Raw genomic sequence first — 15000 nt, 5'->3', positions numbered from 1 at the left:
GTATATTGTTATTACACTGCAAGGTATCACGTGACAAAACTCCACAGAAGAAATAAGTACGGATGTTTTATACAGGAATTGCCACGTGTAGATTTGATGACGTCTTGCCTTACAACTATCATAACTTTTTTTTTATTATTTTAGATAGTGACAGGCAAAGTATATTGTTGTTACACTGCAAGGGACCACGTGGTAAACCTCCAAACAAGCTGGAACACGTAATGGAAATCGTAAACATGGCTAGTGAATCACAGCTGTGCTCTAAATATCAAAACATGAGCGAGTCAACAGGAGCCATAGATTGTGCAAACACTGAGCTGGAGCACCGCTTGAGGCTGGCGGCTCATTAATAAACAGGTGGTAATCAAAGCAATGACGTACAAATTAAAGCGAGACTACACCTCCAATATGCGGAATTATGTTGGTCTTTCCACCTTGCTAAATGTATTTCCGGGGCGTTAGTGTTTCGTTGCAATGCTCAACGTAATCCCTCCTACTCGATGGAGCTAATAAGGTTTAAACACGTTCATCTTTATTCTGCTTCATATTAGGACGTAATAGAAGTATTCCATAAACTTGCATACATTTTCCTCAGGAAGCGATGATAGAATTTCCCGGTGAATTTGATGTCTGTAAATTGAATAAAAATTAATGTACAGACGAATGAATGGAAGCGAAACGTGGCTGTTACTGTGTCGATTAACTCCACCCAGACACTTACTTACCAATTTTTATATTTTACAACTAACAAAAAATTCACAAAGATAAGATGGACAGCAGCAGACATGTTGACTCTTAAGAGGCTGTATTAAATTAATGTTTTTAAAGAGCCATAGAACAACTAAACCAGGGAGCGAGCAAGCGAGAGAGAGAGAGAGAGAGAGAGAGAGAGAGAGAGAGAGAGAGAGAGAGAGAGAGAGAGAGAGAGAGAGAGAGAGAGGGGGGGGGGAAAGCGCTTCACTCGTGCAGCATACAGCCATTACACGTTAAAAATTCACCTTGATAGTTACGTGTGTGACTGCATTGATCCTGTAAAGCGAAGAGACCAGCACGTGAGTAAACAGCAGGAGGAGTTGCCGCCACGCCCAGCAAGTCACCTCCACTCCATGTGTACCTTCTACTATTCACTAAAAAAGGGATGAAAAGATACACTCCATTCATGAGTCGTTTAATCGTAGAAAATGTATCACATGTACATATTTTTTTGTTATATAATCTTTTTTTTTTCTATTTAAGTACAATCACGTGATTTTTTTCTAAGGTTTTTGCATCATTTTTCTTTTCTCTCTCGTCAGGAAGGATGTTGGTGTGGCCTCGTCGCTTCGGAATGAAGAGAACAATGACCAGAATTTCCCCAATCTCCAGTGCACTGTGAGTGTACATGTTCATTATAGCAATATTTATAATGGTGACTAGCATACTCATTGTCCCCTTCCCTTTCTTTCCCATCCTCTCTTTTCTTCCCTTCCTCTGACATTCCATCCTCCGATTTGTCTTTTTTTTTCTTTTCTCTCTCTCTCTCTCTCCTTTCCTCCTTCTAAATCACCTCTTTTTTTGCATCCTCTCATCTCCATTACAAAATATTCAGTGTAATGAAATCTATCGAAACACACACACACATTACTTTATCTCATATATCCCAATTTTAATAACCTATTCCATTGACATCACATGGAACGCTTCATACAAAATTTCCTCCTGTATTTCCCCGCACTCTCGTCACGTGAAGGATTTTCCCTAGCGATTCGCAGTCGAGTGAATTATATATATATACACACACGCAATTCATCTCTTGGTGAATATCATCACAATTTGTCTTATTTTGGTCTGAATTTTGCCAGATCTGACGCCTGTATTGCATCAAACACACACACATACACACACACACACACACACACACACACACACACACACACACACACACACACACACACATTTATCTACGCTATCTACAGTTTTAAGTGGTTTCCCGTGACATGGAAACTCGTTTTCGTTAATTGTGTTCCACTTGCTTTTAAAAAATAGAGCCACAGAGTCAGTCTTCCAATTCCCTGGTGCTCCTATACGTAAGCTCTTGCTGGGGGTCAGGGGGTCACTTCTGTACAGGATTATAACAACTCTATGGTATTTTTCTTCTATAGTTGACATTGGTGCGCTTAACTACCAACTCTCCATTTAAACAATATATATAGTAACTGCAAACTTATACATATCTATATATCGTGTAGTGTGTGTGTATGTGTGTGTGTGTGTGTGTGTGTGTGTGTGTGTGTGTGTGTGTGTGTGTGTGTGTGTGTGTTGCAAAAGGATCAAAGACTCTTTTTGTAGATGGATCTAGTGTGTGCAATTTGTCTTTGTCGTTGTATAGGTTTTGATTTTTTTTCCCCTTTTCGCTTCGTTTGTGTGTAGTGTGCGCCTGTGTGTATGTCCGTGTGCGTGTGTAGGTGTGTGTAGGTGTGTGTGTAAATACGTAACAGTGCTTCACCTTGTGCTTAAAGGTTCACAACAACGCAAAATAGAACCTCGAGAGACGAACCAACAAAGAGTTAACGTCCGCAAGGAACAGAGAGGAGGTCGAGTGTGGTACATAAACCCGTGACACTATTGTATTGGTGAGCGTATCGGTGAACAGACAAGAGGAACAAGCAGCTATACCGGTTGGCAATGGAGCTAATGGAACACTTGGGGGGAGGGGAGCCGGGAGGGTGCGAGTGATATTCTTTAACTTGTAAGAACAAGGAGGAAAGAAAAATGGGTTAAGACTTGAGAGGGAATAGAGAAAGAGTGAGAGCGAGTGAGATAATAAAAAAAAAGACATTAGGTACTTTTTACAATGAATTTGAGTTTTTGGGGAAATAAATGGGAAGGAAGAATGTATGTCTTTTATTTTTGGAGCGAAGAGGTAAAGGAGAGGCGCTTTTAGGGAAATGATGTGGAGTGGGGAAAGGATGAGGAGGAGGGAGGAAGAATATGGAGGAAAGATGGATATCAATTTCTTCACGTCTTGAGGCTTTGCTGGAATGAAGGTTAGCGTCCCAGAGGCTCAGTCTGGAACACGACTTTAAAAGGACAGAGAGGAAAAGAAGACATTTGGTATCTAAAGGTGTATAATGTATATATAGATTTATATTATATACTGATATCTATATATATAGATTTATATTTATAAAAACTGGTAGAGAAGGAGACATTGAGAGAAAATAGATGTTTGTATAATATATAATCCGGTGAGAAGGTGTTGCAATGTACACTGTGAAGGAGACGAATGGATGCGTAATTGCTATCAGTGACAGACCGAGTGAGGAGGGCTGTGGGGGCCGAGAAGATCACCTACCAAACAAAGAAGAGAGAAGAGGAGGGAAAGATAAGATCAATACATAAACAAAAACCAAGCCATGGAGCAAGATGATATGTGTGTTATCACGAGAGATACAGGTGTTCCATGTTTTATTTACTTCTTTTATACATTATTAATTGCTAGTTGTGCAGTCAGTCAGTTGCAGGTTTATAACGCACGGAACATCCCTATTCCTTCACCCCTCCCTTCACCTCTCCCTGCACTGCCCTCCCTTTATGTAGTACCCCTTTCCCCTTCCCCCCTTTGCGCAGTTGTTGTTCGTTTGTGCATCCTTCTTTCCATCAAATTAGGAAACGAATCGTCTTTTAATTTTTATAGCAGTATTTTTCATCGTTTTCTTTCAGTGTGCGAGTGTTCACTTTGATTTTCTGCTCATATATTTTTTTTCTTTGTCATTCTTCTTTCATCATCAGAGGGACTTCCATTACGTCATTGTATCTTATCGTCATCATCATTACTCACCTGTACACGTGAACAGATAACACCCATTACTTCCCACGGTGACGTAAATCCCCCGCATCACATCACATTCACCATAACCCCCATCACTCCTCCCATACACTAAGCTCCTTTATCACCATCACCATCTTTGTCCATCACCACAAACATCAAGTCCTTTTCTCTGACCCGCCACGTCCATCACCATCACGTGTCACTATCACTGCCGCCATCACCATCACTCTCTGAGCCCTTCCTCCATCATCCCTCAGGCAGCTCCCGCTCTCTCCCTCCTGCTGCGCCTTCTGCTGCCCTTCCTCTGTCACGGCCAATGCACGCACGTGGGAGAGGAGGGAGAGGAGAGAGGGAGGAAATTGCTTCACTTACAAGCTTCACACACTCCCAAGCTTCACTTACAAACAAACGGAACTATCACAGTGGTGCGTCATTATTTGTTTTCAAACCCTATGGTGGTTGTAATAGTGAATACGTAGTGTTTGTTTTGTTGTTATTTCTGAATGGGAAGATGATGATGATGCCATGCCACAACGAAGCATTTTACAGTGAACAGGGAGCAAAGTTACGGAGCAAAAATAGTCGAGTTTTTATCCGAGTTGAATTAATGAAAGTGTTCCATCAGTCATTAATTCCTTCATGTATGTGGGTTTTTTTTTCCTCCATTTCTATGTTATTTTTTTTTCAAGTGTATCCGTGCGTGACTGAAACAATGATAACACCTCGCCTGCTTAGGTAACCGTGTGTGTGTGTGTGTGTGTGTGTGTGTGTGTGTGTGTGTGTGTGTGTGTGTGTGTGTGTGTGTGTGTGTCATCGGTGTGTTCACGGTGTAGGTTGTGGGGGAAGCTTATAAGAGTGTCTGTGTGTATTGACCGTCTAGAGGGAGAGAACGGGAGGGAGTGGCGCAGGAGGGTGCGAGAGGGAGGGCGGGAGGTGTAGTGAGTAAACATGTGAGGTGAGGCAGCCAAGACCAGCCGGCGGGGGCGGGGAGGGAGCAGGACGGGGAGGCAGGGAAGGGGTGGGGGCGCGGGCGGCAGCCAGACTGGTGATTAGTGGGAGGAGGATGTGCTCAAGTGGGTGTGTGCGTGTGTATGCATGTGTGAGTGTACACGTGAGCTCCCCCGCCCTGTGTGTGTGTGTGTGTTTCTGTGTGTGTGTGTGTGTGTGTGTGTGTGTGTGTGTGTGTGTGTGTGTGTGTGTGTTACAACTCATGGTACAGCGGCTCGCTCTCCCGCGTGCCCGAGGTTTCGTGCCGCCGCTGCCGCTTTCTGGTGCCGGGGTTGAGGGTACGGGCGCCGACAGGGAGCGGCGCCCCATCCATACCGCGCCGCCGCTCCGTGCTGAAGTAGATCCGGTACCGGTCGCTGCGGGAGGGGAGGGGAGGCAGGCCACGTTCCGTCGGCGAGGGCCGCTCACCCCCGCACGTTGACGCCCCAGAGGAGCCTTCCACCGAATCTCCGCCAAAGAGTCCTGGGGGGCCCCGCAGCGGCCCATCTGGAGTGATGGGGCTGCGCGTGGAGGGGGGCGGCACGCCCACGTAGTAACGCGGTTCGCGGGGCGCGAGGCAGCGGTCCACCGGAAGGTCAGAGGAAGAGGAAGTGGAAGTGCGGCCGTCGCTGGTGCCTTGAATGGTGTAGGGCAGCGTGGGGTGCCGCGCCGTGCCCTTCAGGCCCATGGCGGGCACCAGCTGAGGCAGCAGCGCCTCGTGGTACTCACTGCCCTCTGTGGTTCCCGTGCTCGTGGCGCTGCTGGTGGCTCGGGGCTTGCGAGAGCGGCCGCCCCTAGTCCCTCGCCTCCCCTGTGGAGCTCGCCTGCCCCCAGAGCACGTACAGCTACCGGGTTCAGACCAGATGTTGGGCGGACCCTGGCCCTCGCCGCGCCGCTCCAGCTGTTGCTGTGCGCCCTCGGAGCTGACGCTGGCGCTGCTGACGGAAGTAGTGTCGCTTCCTGCTGGAGGAGAGTAAACATGTGGAGCAGATTAGTGAAGTGAGAGGTGCGACTGATGATGTAAACAAATCCAACACCTTGACAAGAGACCATCCCCTCCCTCACCTTCCCTGTCTGTAACAGGCGACTCACCCGTTGATATTTCCTCGTAGGTCGGGTTGTACAGCTCCTGCGAGCTTCTGTTGGAGCGGTGGGTATCGAATGGTTTCTTTGGGGAGTACGGTGGGGAGGTGTGGGTGGGGTTGAAGGAAGGCGAGAGGGGCTGACTGGGCTGATACTGTTGCAGGATGGCTGGGGTGCCGTCCTCCGCCCCGCCGTAGCTCGAGGCGTGCACGTGAGGCGTCAGTTTCATGTCCAGGAGCTGGAAAAGATTTATGGGAATCGATAAGGTGTGGGCGGCCATGAGGGCGTGTCGGGCGTGTCAGGTGGGAGTGGCGTGTACGGTCAGACGGGTGGCGGGCAGCACGCAAAGCTACTTGCCTTCGCGTCCACACACACACACACACACACAATTAAAGATAAAGAGAGGCCTCAGCCGAACTGACGCATGCGAGTAAAATTTTGAAAGCACATCACTCATGGTAAAACCGGAAACACACAAATAAAAATGACCAGTAAAAGATCACCACCGCCTCGGAAAAGCCATACCAAACAAACAATAAATCCAAATGACAGGACACCAAAACGAATTGTGATTTATGGAAAAGAAAAAGCACAGCAGGAAATGACAAAAAGCTTAACAGGAAATAAAAATCAGGAAAAACGTGTCTCCCCCTTCACTCACCTCCATGGGCGCCAGAGTGTGGGTGTCGCGGGGGTGGCCGTGGGCGGCGGGCACCACCCTCGGTGTGGGCCCGGAGGGAAGGTCCTCGTAAATGACGCCGTTGGTGAGATCGCTCGAGGACTTGGAGGGTCCCCGCCGGCCACGCTGCCTCCGGTACCTGCACGGGGAGAGGGAGGAGGCGTGAAGAACAGGGAGGGGCTGAAGGGGCGGGAGGGAGCGTGGAGAGGAGGAAGGAACACTTTGGGATAAATTGGGAGAAACGGGCGGCTCTAGAGAGAAGTGGGAAGGCGGGCAGGGACAAAGACGTGACCAGTAATAGGGGAGGGAGTCATCATTACCACCGTGTACTGGGTGACCCACAAAGATAAAGGTTGGTGTGAGGAATGCCGCTACAAAGGAGGGCGAGTTCGTGACGTTTACGTGACTCTATATGGCAAGTTTGAACCAAAGGCGCGAGAAAGATCTGGATGGAAAAGCAAAGGATAAATAACTAGGTTAGAACAGTAAAGCAACTAGGATCACCCTGGACAAGCAATTAAGCGGAGAACGAGGTAACTGTTGCTGTGAATAGGCAGTTAAGCGGTAGTTAAGACTGCAATCAAACGCGACGCCTCACCTCCAGCAGACAAGGGCTGCGATGATGAAGACGAGCGTAAGTGTGGCGGCGGCAACCACCAGCGCCGCCAGGGGAGGCTGGAGCCGCTGGTGAGTGTGTGCGTCTCCCGCCACCAGCAGGGCGGGGCACACCTCGGAAGGGGGCGGGGCATCGCAGCCAGAACCCTCCTCCTCCTCCTCAGGGAGACGAGGGAGGGGTGGAGGTGGGGGGAGGTGGAATATGGGGGGAGGAGGTCCGCCGCAGTCACATCCTCCGAAGTCATACTCGTCCCCTCCATAAGCCTCCGGGGGGATCTCGAGGCGGGCGTCCTCCCAGGGGGCGTCGTTCCAGAAGTCATCGTGCCAATCGTCGTCGCCGCCCCAGGGGTCATCGGGGAAGGCAGGGGGCTCCGGGGGACGGGGCGGCGGCCAGGGGTCCTCAGCGTCACGGCGGCGGCGGTCGTCCCACTCCATCCATGACCCGCCAGCGCCGGCCACCTGGGGAAGTGCGGGATTAGTGCGAGGACTGGGCGAGGACATTCAAGGGGAAGGGAGGGGAGGGAGACAGTCAGGGGAAGGGAAGGGAAGGGAAGGAAGAGTCTAAAGGGAAGGGAAGGGAGACAGTAAGGGGAAGGCAAGAGAGACAGGAAGGGGAAGGGAAGGGGAGGATACAAGCGTTCATAACTGGCGGTGTGCAGGCATGAGGGATTATAAAGAGGTGACGCGGGACGGAAAGGTCAGTTCTTTTTTGTCATGTTTTTTGTTACGAAAGGCGACGAGTTGTTACAATGGGATAGCACTGACAAGTCGTGCGGGATAGAATAAAACAACACACACACACACACACACACACACACACACACACACACACACACACACACACTTTAACATTCATCTTAAATTCACACTCAAAATTCAGTAGTTGACCTAATCGTCTCCTCACTTTAAGATAAATTTATCTGTTGTCCCTGTCGAATATTTCATAAGGACTGTTAACATAACTGAAAGATTTACACCGACTAAAAGCTTCATGTGTGTGTGTGTGTGTGTGTGTGTGTGTGTGTGTGTGTGTGTGTGTGTGTGTGTGCGTGATTCATTGGTAGTATCTGTCCTGGTTTCATATTCTTGTAAATACTGACAAACTTTATTTTCATATTCCGCCTTTTTTGTGTGTGTCATAAAAGAATTAAAAAAAAAGAAAAACATATATATTAGAAAGAGCTCGTAACTGAAAATGAAGGATAAAACACTATTAAAAACAAACAAAAAAATAATAAAAAGAAATAAAAAGAAACAAAACAAGAGGTAGACAAAATAAAAACAACGAAAATATCAGTGGTGAGCGAGTAGGTGTAGCATGGGAGGGGGAAAAAAAAGGGAGAAAATAAGAGTAGTAGGAGAGGAAAGGAGGCAATAACACGGAAGGGAAAAGCAAACAAGAGTAGCGAGGGAAGTGAATGAGAGCGCAGCATGAGAGGAGGTTAAAAACAAGTGTAGTAAAAGGAAGAAACGAGAACCCAGTGTGAGGGGTGATGCTGAAACGGAATGGAGAGTTAGAGAGAGAGAGAGAGAGAGAGAGAGAGAGAGAGAGTGAGAGAGAGAGAGAGAGAGAGAGAGAGAGAGAGAGAGAGAGAGAGAGAGAGAATGGAGGGGGACGAGGGGAGATAAAAAGGGGAGAGGGAGGGTTAAGTGAAGGAGAGAGGAGCCATAAACTAGATTTTTTTTTATAGTTACTAATGCTATTTTTCGTTAAATATTACCAGGCTTATTGGAGGGTCAATGCTAGAGAGAGAGAGAGAGAGAGAGAGAGAGAGGAGAGAGAGAGAGAGAGAGTGAGAGTGAGAGAGAGAGAGAGAGAGAGAGAGGCCTATTAAGTTTATTCAATTAAAGGTGATGTCCTTGTTATGACCCTAGACTTTTACCGTCTGTGTGCGTGTGTTTGTGTTTGTGTGTGTGTGTGTGTGTGTGTGTGTGTGTGTGGTGTGTGTGTGTGTGTGTGTGTGTTATGTCTCGCTGTGTTCTGGTCTCATCTGTGTTTTTTTTTTCTCTCTCTCTTTAGTTTACTTTCATTGTCCTCCCATTTTTGTCCTGTCTGACCGTCTGCCTCCAGTCTAATCAACAAAAAGTGGTACCCGCCCCCCCCAACACCCCATTGTCGGGTAATGACACTTCATATACCACCCCAACGGCACTCCTTTCCCCTCGTTTCTTTTTTCTCCTCTCCTTCGTTTCTCTTCCCTTCCCTTACGTTACTCCATCCGTCTCCATCCTCCCTCCAGTCTTTCTCCCTAACTCCCTTTATGCTCCTCTATACTTCCTGGATCTCACCCTTTCTCCCTTTGATCTCTCATCCCACGTCACCTTTCTCCTCCCTCTTCCCCTTCATTCCTCCCTCCCCTCTTATTAGGACTTCCTCCCCTCCCTTCCTCTTCCTCTCACCTCTCCTGTTCTTCCTTTCACCCTCTCTCTTGTCCCTATGGCGAGAGAGAGAGAGAGAGAGAGAGAGAAGAGAGAGAGAGAGAGAGAGAGAGAAGAGAGAGAGAGAGAGAGAGAGATTGTAAGACATTCCAGTGTTTTACAGTGAATAACAGCAAAAAAAATAAATAATAATATATTTTTAATAATATTCGTATGATACAATAATAAATCGTGTTTTTGGTTTACGTGCAGGAAGAAAAATAAAACCGATTATTCACTTGGGAGGAAAAGTAACAAGGAATAAATAGATAAATAACAAGAAGAGGAGGATAAGAAGGAAGGAAGACAACAAGGAGGAAGAAAACTAAGCAGCAAAGGAAGGAGGAGATGAGATGAGGGTGACGGGTAGATGGAAGAGGAGCGGGAGGAGGAGGAGGAGGAGATAAGGGGATTGAGAGGAGATGAAGAGGGATAGGAGGAGAAGAGGAAGGAGGAGGAGGAGAGGAGAGGTCGACAGGGTGGAGGAGATAAAGAGAACGTACAAGAGAAGGAAGAGCGCCGAAGAAAAACTGAGAGTGGATGGAGGAGAGGAGGAGGAGGAGGAGGGATGATGGTACGCGGTTGTTTTATCGACTCTTGCTCCTGGAGTAAGGGGGATAGGGGGGCATACCGCTGGAGGGAAGGGAGAGGGGGGATGAAGGAGGGAGGGGATGAAGGAGGAAGTAGAGAAGGTTAGTCAAGCACCTGGAGAGGAACCCCTCCTTTACCTCCAACCCTCAGGCCCTCTCGTCTCCTCCACATGTCCCCAACTTGTTCTCTCCGTCTTTCCTCTTCACGATCCATCCTTCTTCAGTTTCTTCCTCCTCCTCCTCCTCCTCCTCCTCTTCCTCCTTTTTTTTTTTTTTCTTTTTTCTCATTACATCAATTTCTATTTTGATTCCTATTTCACTTTCTCCAATTTCCTCCTTCCTCTTGTATTCTTTCCTTCTTACATTCTTATCCTTCTTTTTCCTCCTCCTCCTCCTCCAGATTCCAATTTTTCTTTCCATTACGTCATTCTCTGCTTATTATCCCTGTTTTTTTTCCTCTTCCTCTTCGTCTCCTTATTGTTGTTTTCTCCTCTCCTTTCCTTCAAGTTTTCATCTTCGTCTTTCACCTTGTCTCTACTTCGTCATCTCTTACTTCTCGTCACCTGTTTCTCGTCTTTGTCATCTCATCTTTTTGTTCCTTATCATCATATTACTTACTCAATATTTATCGTTCATTTTCTCCTGCCTTCCATCACGTGCAGTCAGCGTTTCATCTCTCTCTCTCTCTCTCTCTCTCTCTCTCTCTCTCTCTCTCTCTCTCTCTCTCTCTCTCTCTCTCTCATCTCTCTCTCTCACGTGCTCATCTACTTTCCTCATTCCATCCTTCCTTTCCTTTCCTCGTTCCCATCCTTCTCTCTCCATTCTCCATCCTGTCCGGTCCCTCCTCTCATTTCTCACTCACTCTCCTCCTCTCCTTCCCCTTCTGCTCCTCCTCCTCCTCCTCTCCACTTAGGCGGTAACGAGGCTGGCAAGGTGTAACGCCGGCCTGGTAATACTGAGGCACGGAAGATTGCAGTATTAGGCTGATTTCGGGCTTATAATTTTTTTTTTTTTTTTTTACAGGAGCACCGGATTTGGGCATTGGTTAGATTGGAATAATGAAAGAATCGCCTTAGGTTAATTACTTCCAGGTATAATTTACGGTACGAGGTAATGAAGTTAATCATAACCTTTAATTAGGGAAAGTAGAAGGGGAAGGTGAAGAAAAAAAGCAGGAGAGGAAGAAGGAAGAGTGACATTTCAGTTGTGGTTTTTTGCTTTAGTCTCTCTCTCTCTCTCTCTCTCTCTCTCTCTCTCTCTCTCTCTCTCTCTCTCTCTCTCTCTCTCTCTCTCTCTCTCTCTCTCTCAGGCTGTAACTGTTTTCGTTTTTATTTATTTATTTTTCATTTTTACATGTTTCCGGTATTTTTTCTCCATTTCTTTTCCTCTCTTCTTCCGGGTTTGCATTATCAAATTATTTTTGAGTCCAGTGAGGTTTTTTTTTATGTTAGGTTATTTCGTTTATTTCTTTGTTCTCTCTCTCTCTCTCTCTCTCTCTCTCTCTCTCTCTCTCTCTCTCTCTCTCTCTCTCTCTCTCTCTCTCTCTCTCTCTCTCTCGTTATTTACTTTTACAACCATCTGGAATGCCATCTTTTCTCCTCCTCCTCCTCCTCCTCCTCCTCCTCCTCCTCCTCCTCCTCCTCTTCCTCTTCATCTCCTCCTCCACGCCCTAGTCATCATGCTACGTTTTTCCTTCCCCCTCCTCTTCCTCCACCTCCATCCCTTCTTTCCTCAGTATTTCACGCAGCCACACTCTAAAAGAAACCCAACAATTAACAAAAACTACCCTAAAACTTAGAATTTCTTACTAAACCCCAAAACCGCAAACACTCGAGAACCATTTCATTCTGTGTGTTTGGTTCGCTGCTTCTCCTCGTCCTCCTCCTGCTTTTCCTCCTCCATCGCCGGTATAGTGAGCAGCACCTCTCCTATTGACAGTGGAGGCTCAGTTTCAACGCAGGGAGTTCCTGGTTCCCTCCCGCGCCCGTATGCGGAATTGGGGAACGAAACGCTGACGCTGGAATGTTTGTTCTGGAAGGACTGTTTCTTGGGGCTACAGACTCACAAGGTAGGGGTGGACTGAAGTGTTTTTTGTATTTTTGGATTCTTTACTGGGAAAATTTGTTATTCCTAGGTTTCCTCTCTTTTTTTTTCTTGTTTTCTCTTTTTTTTATTCATACTTGAACAAATTTTTTGGAAGGACTGGATCTTGGGGCGACAGACTCGCTGGGGTAACCGACACGTTTTTGTATTTTAGGTTTCTTTTACAGGGAAAATTCGCTACTTCTAGACTGGTTTTCTCTAATTTTTGTGTTGATACTTCAAAAAAATCAGGTGTGTAACTTTGGAATACAGATTCGCTGGGTAACCGAAATACTTTTGTGCTTTAGATTTCTTTACAGGAAAACTCGCTATTTTTAGACGGTTTTCTCTCTTTTCATTTTCTGTTCATACTTGTATATATTTTCTTGGGGCTACAGACTCACAGGGAAAATGAAGTGTTTTTTGTACCTACATTAGGTTTCTTTGCTGGGGGAAAACTAAATATTTCTGAACGATTTTCTTCTTCTTCTTCTTCTTCTTCTTCTTCTTCTTCTTCTTCTTCTTCTTCTTCTTTTGATACTTGTACAAATTTTCAGATGTGTATTTTGGGGCTGCAGATTCGTTGGGGAAAGTGAAGCGTTTTTTTGTACTTTGGGTTTCTTTACTTGAAAAAACTCGCTATTTCAAGACGGTTTTCTTTTATTTGTTATTTTTATTGATGCTCGTACAAGATATAGGAAAGTGTGTATATTTGGACTACAGACTCGCTGGGGAAACTGAAATGGTTTTGTATTTTAAGTTTCTTTATTGAGAAAATTCGTCTTTTCTAGAGTTTTTTTTTTTATACTTGTACAAATTTTCAGGAGGCTCTTCTGTGAGTGAAATGCTGTGTTCCTGTACCACCATTCTTTAAACCCAACCTCCAATCTGCTTTATACTTAAAATAATACCATACAAGTTTATATTAGAACGTCATGCGTGTATAGAGTGTGTTTACACGGTTCTCTCTCTCTCTCTCTCTCTCTCTCTCTCTCTCTCTCTCTCTCTCTCTCTCTCTCTCTCTCTCTCTCTCTCTGGAATGTGAATAATTGGCAAGACAACCATCAGGAAAACACACGGCGTGGTTTCAAATTCGCACTGGTCACATCCACCTGGGCAGCAATGCATCTTGCGCGGTGCCTGATCTAAGGGCCTTAAAGGGGCAGTGCCGGGCCCTGCACCTACCTGGCTGGGGTCACCTGCCTGTCGGCGCTCATTAACTAACTGGCCGAAGGGGAATATGAGAGGTAAAAGAAAAGAAAGGAGAAAATTATATGTTCACTATTTTTCTACTACTACTACTACTACTACTACTACTACTACTACTACTACTACTACTACTACTACTACTACTACTACTACTACTACCACTACTACTACCACTACTACTACTACTCTACTGCTACTACTACTACCACCACCACTTCTACTACTATTACTACTACTACTGAGAATATTAAATACACCTTTCCTTCAAGTTCTCACGTAGTTCTTCTCTAGACGTAGGGAAGAATAGTAAGGAGAAGGGGGAGGAAGAGGCGGAAGAAGATACGTAATAGGTGGACTGCAGAAGGAGGAGGAGGAGGAGGAGGAGGAGGGAATGGCACCTTTGTTATAATCACGTACAGGATCACCACGTACGTACACAACCAACTGCGCAACGAAAACGTACGAGTACGAGTATACTTAAAAAAATGTTCCGGCCTGTCCGTTGTCCTTATTCAGGGAGGACTGAAAGGCCCCCTCGCGTTTACACAGGTGAATGGCAGGTGAGTGTAACCCTTTCTTTGTTTGCACGGGCACAGAGCGTTAGGTAATGTGAGTGATGCATGGTTCACGGCCTTCCCTTCCCTCCTTCCATTCCTCCCTTCACTTCTGACTTCTCTCCCTTCTTTTCTTCTTCTCTTCCCCTCTCTCTGCCCTTCTATATTTTTCCATTTTTCCCGCTCCCTTCCTAATTTATCTCTTTCTGATTCCTTTTTCTTTCCCTTCTAATTTATCTCCTTTCTTTCCCTTCTAACTTTTCTCCTTCTCTTCCTTTCTCCCTTCCCTCTTTACTCTCTTCCTTTTCTTCCCTTCTCCCTTTCCTTCTAATTTATCTCTTTCCCTTTCCTACTACCTTCTACTTTCTCCTCTTCCTTCTAACTTTCCTCAGTGTTTTCCCCTCTCCATTCTTCCTACCTTCACTCCTTTCCTTTTCTTCTCTCTTCCCTCCTTCCCTTCTCCCTTTTCTTCTACTTTCTTTCCTTCCTTTCTCCTCTCCATTCCCTCCTTTTCTTCATCGTTATCTTCTTTCCTTCACTTGTCACTTTCTTTTCCCCCTTTCCCTCCCTTTCCTTGCCTGAGCAACACATCGAAACAAACAAACACACACACACACACACACACACACACACACACACACACACACACACACACACACACACACACACACACACACATACTTTCCATCTTACGCCTAACATCATTATCTCCATTTCATCTAGAGCGCTTTTAACTTCGCGTTCTAAAACTTTTGTAACACATCACAAACTTTAAGCTTTTCTGAGGTTTTGAGGTTCTAGAATTTAAAGTTAGGATCCTCTTAAGAAAAGTGAAGTATTACTGAAAGAGAGAGAGAGAGAGAGAGAGAGAGAGAGAGAGAGAGAGAGAGAGAGAGAGAGAGAGAGAGAGAGAGAGAGAGAGAGAGAGAGAGAGAGAGAGAGAGAGAGAGAGAGAGAAAGCCAAGCAGCATA

General features: G+C 46.1%; 1 protein-coding gene and 1 long non-coding RNA gene across 4 annotated transcripts in view; one reads left to right on the top strand and one right to left on the bottom strand.

Annotated features, from left to right (window-relative positions):
• Positions 1 to 1504, top strand: part of LOC135089162 (uncharacterized) — a 39611-nt gene extending 38107 nt beyond the window's left edge. Inside the window, exon 2 of the long non-coding RNA XR_010261401.1 lies at positions 1296 to 1504. This is a non-coding gene — a long non-coding RNA (uncharacterized LOC135089162). The remainder of the gene's footprint in view (positions 1 to 1295) is intronic.
• Positions 1157 to 15000, bottom strand: part of LOC135089161 (uncharacterized) — a 36839-nt gene continuing 22995 nt past the window's right edge. For 2 of the 3 annotated variants that reach the window (XM_063984457.1, XM_063984460.1), the window contains 4 exons: positions 7159 to 7634; positions 6543 to 6699; positions 5891 to 6119; positions 1157 to 5761 (listed from right to left, as the gene is read on the bottom strand). In XM_063984457.1, coding sequence (XP_063840527.1) covers positions 5013 to 5761; positions 5891 to 6119; positions 6543 to 6699; positions 7159 to 7634 — 1611 coding nt within the window. In that variant the 3' untranslated portion in view covers positions 1157 to 5012. The remainder of the gene's footprint in view (positions 5762 to 5890; positions 6120 to 6542; positions 6700 to 7158; positions 7635 to 15000) is intronic. The other variant, XM_063984458.1, reaches the window with a different exon arrangement.

The sequence above is a fragment of the Scylla paramamosain genome, chromosome 32 (genome assembly GCF_035594125.1).
Source record: "Scylla paramamosain isolate STU-SP2022 chromosome 32, ASM3559412v1, whole genome shotgun sequence".
Lineage (NCBI taxonomy): Eukaryota > Metazoa > Arthropoda > Malacostraca > Decapoda > Portunidae > Scylla > Scylla paramamosain.
Note: the sequence above shows the minus strand (reverse complement) of the source record. Positions and strands in the feature narration are given on the sequence as shown.